The sequence below is a fragment of the Egretta garzetta genome, unplaced genomic scaffold (genome assembly GCF_000687185.1).
Source record: "Egretta garzetta isolate BGI_Z169 unplaced genomic scaffold, ASM68718v1 scaffold463, whole genome shotgun sequence".
NCBI classification, from domain to species: Eukaryota; Metazoa; Chordata; class Aves; order Pelecaniformes; family Ardeidae; genus Egretta; species Egretta garzetta.
The window spans coordinates 78279-82840 of NW_009259188.1; the positions used below are offsets into that span (position 1 = coordinate 78279).

Sequence of the window (4562 nt, forward strand, 5' to 3'; positions counted from 1 at the left end):
CTTTTAACTCAGGCCTGTCTGCCAGCCATACACTGCTTGGCATAGGGCCCTGCTGGTACGCGCGTGTTAGCAAACCTCGACAGAGCCAAGATTCAAAACTTAACTATCCTTTTATTCCTTATTTCTCAAGCCTGCCTATCCTGTTTATATTGGTCTAGTAGGATTGGGTATCAGCTTGTAACTATCACAGATCAAGGTTGCATGAGGCTTTTGGGGTCAAGATCTGAACATATTGTAGGGCTTAATATTTCCATCAAAGATGATTGTATAAGGCTGTAGGGATTTCCACTAATTGTCTGCTGCTTTCACAAACCCTGCCAGCTCTCATCACAGACCTGTAATTCACAGCTTCGTTCTACATACTGCTTATCTTTTTAGTATTTTCTTCAATACAGGAGGCTTTCTTATTGCATTTTTTTTTAAAGTTAATCCATGTGATGCAAATAACTGGTGGAGTAACTGCTAATGAACCTCTCTCTATTGTTTAGTTACTCTAATCAATTCTACAGCAGGCATATGTGGAAATGGCAAAGGTACATACAAAACCTGTCCAACCTGAACACCCTGTCTCAGGGAATTTTTCAAGCATGCCATTAAAGCATCTACAGCTGCAGTTAAAAATACAGTAGACCTACACTGATCATACTTGTCATCCCATGAGCAGAGAGACACATTCTGCCAACTCTACTGTGGTACCAGCAATCAGCTCAGTGAAGCTGAGGGGTTGCATACAGAATTTGTGTGAATACTTAGCAAGCTTTGGAGCAGCGTCATTGAGGATTGGGGTCAGTTATAAATGTGGGGAGGTTAGCAGCAGGTGCTGACTACTTTGACAACAGAAAACTGCCTTTTCTAAAGCTCAGCAAGGTGACGTACAGGAAAAGCCGATGCTCAGCGGGTCAGAGTGCCTCACCAGTTGTGGACGAAAAGGAAATTCTGAAGACAGCGGTAGAAGAAAGCTGACTGGTCATGAATTCCCAGCTCCCAAGTTCCCAAACATATTTAAAATTTATGTTTCCCTTAATCAAATGGTCTTTCCTCCCTGTAGACTTGTAAGAACTGCTTCCTGATGGAGCATCTATGAAATCAGTAGTCAGCCCTTAAAAAGGGAAGCGGCCTTCTGCGTCCAGCACTGTCCAAGGGCCCTGAGGACCTAAGTTGACTCCCTGTATTTGGAAGGCGTATTGTACAGCTCAAGTGAGCAGGCAAAATATATCTGATCCCGTTCCAATGAATGTCCTGTACAGCTATTACTCTTTCAAAATATTTTGAACAGTCCTGGTAAAGTGATGACTCTGTACCCATTAAAAACCTTGAGTCTTTTGGCTGCATTGTTTGAGTTTGGTACAAGGAGTTCCAAATCCTGTCTCATGGACCAAGATTTAAATTTCTCTTTACATTTAGCTTCACAAATATTTCCTTTGAAATATTTGAAGCCTCCTGAACAGATTTAGCATTTGGTTATTGCCCTGCTTCACAGAAATGGTTGTGTGGAAGGGTCGAGGAGAAGGCATGGTGTCATGCAGAAATCAGCATCACCTCTGAAGAACACATACATAGAGCGGCACGCTTTGTTCCTCCTCAGCAAGAGCACTTTGTCTTCTCTGCCTGCTCTACCTAATTCTTTTTAGGATATGAAATCTGTATGTGTACCTGTATATACATATATAGATATAGCTAGATATACACACACACACACAAACTGAAACATGCTGAGCCTCAGCTATTCTATTCCCAGGTATTGCCACCATGATCACTGCTCCGCTTTGTGCTTCTGGGATGGTTTGCAAGGCCACGATGTGAATGGGCTCAGTACCTACCTACAGCTGCATTAGCAGAAGCAAGGGAGCCAGCCTGGGTACAGGGGGAAGCAGAAACTCCTGACGTGGCCAAAGGCCCTTGCCAAGCCATTGCAAGCACCTTCCCCTGAAGAGCAAGCAGGAGCAGGAAGGTGCTCATTACCCCAGCCCTCTGAGGAGGGAAGAAGGGGCAGAACAGGAATATCCGATAATCCTTCATGATGGCTGTCACTGGCTTTCGTTGGCTAGAAGCATCTGGCAACACATGAGAGGAATTTGTCTAATTCCCTTGCGTGCTGCTTCAGCCTTTTCTTTTCAAGCCCGTACAGCCTTGACAGCAACCTAGCCATTGCTCAAGAGGAGAATGCCATGCTGATCAATGTTAGCAGCATAAAATGAAAGTCTACGTGCAAACTGCAGATCCTGCCCCACTTTAAAGACAAATATAGGACCACTGTGTCGAGCATCTTCTCTTCTTGACTATCAGACCGCAATGGAATAGTAAGATTCACAATTCTGTAATTAGCTTCAGAACTTGAGGAGCAACATGCGTGATACACTAGGGGTTTTCATTTCCCGAATAGGCAACTCTAGCTATGCTACGCTTCAACATCCGTCATGTTTATTAATCTTAGTCTGACCCCTAGTGAGCTGTCACAGAATAATCAGATTTATCTAACAGACGCTGTACCTTCCTGACAGGCGACTACCACAAAAAGAAGTCATTTATCCACTTTTTCCCCCCCCCTCAAAAAAAACCCCCTTTGGTTACCTTTATCAGTAGCATAACATAAGAAAAAGAAGAGCACAGTCAGCTCAGAATTCATAAGGCTTTCTTCTGAAGGTGGGGATGTGGAAGAGAACTCATGACCCACTATCAAGTTTGCTTAACTTACCTCCGCATATAAGGTGGTTTTTGCCTCTTCCCCTCCTACTCTTTTTGTGCCATCAGGAGCTGCTGCTTCAGGTTTATGAAGAAATTTTTATCTCTGAAAGAGATGAAGTGGAAGTAGCATCTGGTTAGATAATAAGTTTAAATTAACAAACGCTTAGAAAGACAAAAAAAGGGTGTAAGTTAAAGCAGTAAACACATTTTAAAGGACCAAAATAACTTGCACAGTTTTTTTAAGCCATTAGAAGCTTCTAGCTTTTTGTCAGCTTTAACCTCAGCATTTTGTTCATACTGGATATTTCTTGCTCAGCGTGTTTATGCCAAGTAGTTACAGGCCAAAATACAATCACTATGCGCTTGCCTTGGCAATAACACAAGCACAGTAAAATTTTTATGGATTTCTTTCCCTGCATGAAGATCCATTTATCAAGCACACTGACAAATTAAAAAAAAGTAATTTGCCCAACATCTGAAATGTACCCACGAGAGCTTGTGCTGCCTTTTTTTTTTTTTTTTTTTTTTTTCCATATAAGGTAGTGCTCTTCTATAGCTGTAGCCAAGAGGACTATCATCTCAGGAATAGTGCTCTTTGCCTATGGTTTTGGTGTACTTCTGTCATCCCCGGTTTGCACAAGATGTGATTTTGACACCTATTCCCATCTTTCTGCTCCTTACAGGCATTCTGAAGTTTGTGGAAATCACAGTTAACCTGCTGGTGCTGATTTGCGTGGGCGCTGCCCAAGCCTCTGTTGCAGGCGCCACATCCCTTGGCGGCTTCGGCACCGGATCCTTTAGCCTGAGTTCGGCCTATAGCCCCTTTGAGGGCACGGAGCTCCAGGAGGTGAGGCAGCTAGACATGCAGTTCACCCAGATGAGAACGCCTTGCGTCTATGGCGGAGTAGCCTTCAGCTTAACAGCCGCAGCGCTTACCCTTGTCTTCCTTGTCGTGGGGGCAAAGCCCATCCAGCAGCTCAGGATCGGGCTGCTGGCAGGCGAATGCGCCTTCAGCCTGCTGGCTGGCGTGGCGTACGTCGCAGCGGTCGGCCTCTACCTGCATTTTGTCAGCCAGGTGAACGCCACAGAAGTTTGCAAGAGGCGGGAGAGGCTGTATGCGCGCCGTGGTTATACCTCCATGAACTGTGTGGTCCAGGGTGGTGACGCGGCCGTCGGCCTTTTTGGTGTCGTCGCTGCCTGTTTGTACTTTGCCAGTTTCGTGGTCTGCATCCTTGCTGTCCGAACCGTCCGGGCCTTCCAGAGCCACGTGGCCAAGGCTCAGCATGGCCCTAAAAGCAGCATTAGAGACAGAAGCATCAGAAACCACCATGTGGTCCACAGGACCTCTGAAAGCTCCCACAATGTCCAGGCTCTCGCCACGTTAGTGTGAAGTCAGCTCTGGGACTGTGCCAGGGAGCCAGGGCTTCTGCAAGGGTCAGACACCAGGCATCGCATGCTAAACAGGCGACCAGTCCTCACCGTATTGTCCTACAAGGTGCTGAAGTGCGTATTGAATCACCAATGTAACAATACTGCTATAACATGATGTAATAAAATTGACATTGAGCGGATGTTTTAACGAGGTTTTTTTGCATCAGTCTCTCAAGCTGGACTCCTGCATTTAAAATGTCTTTGACTGCAACGTTTTCATCCTGCACAGAGCAAATCCAAACAGCAGTGGGCTGTCAACAGGCTGCAACTGCGGTGCTGCCAAACTTGTGCTGACCACCACTTCCTTTCCTCTCCCATGACATAAGGAATTGAATACAGAGATAGGATGGGCAGCCGTCGACAGGTCCTGTTCCTGTCAATGCATCCTATTGCCTTACACCACGATGCTTGCAAAGCAAAGGGCACTCAAGGGATTTTCTGAATCA

General features: G+C 45.5%; 1 protein-coding gene across 1 annotated transcript in view; it reads left to right on the forward strand.

Annotated features, from left to right (window-relative positions):
• The window catches only part of LOC104123469 (MARVEL domain-containing protein 3), a gene marked incomplete at its 5' end in the record, with an annotated part of 18428 nt that extends 14353 nt beyond the window's left edge, over positions 1 to 4075 (forward strand). The window contains 1 exon segment of the mRNA XM_009635720.2: positions 3369 to 4075. Coding sequence (XP_009634015.2) covers positions 3369 to 4075 — 707 coding nt within the window.
• Between the last annotated feature and the right edge of the window lie 487 nt (positions 4076 to 4562).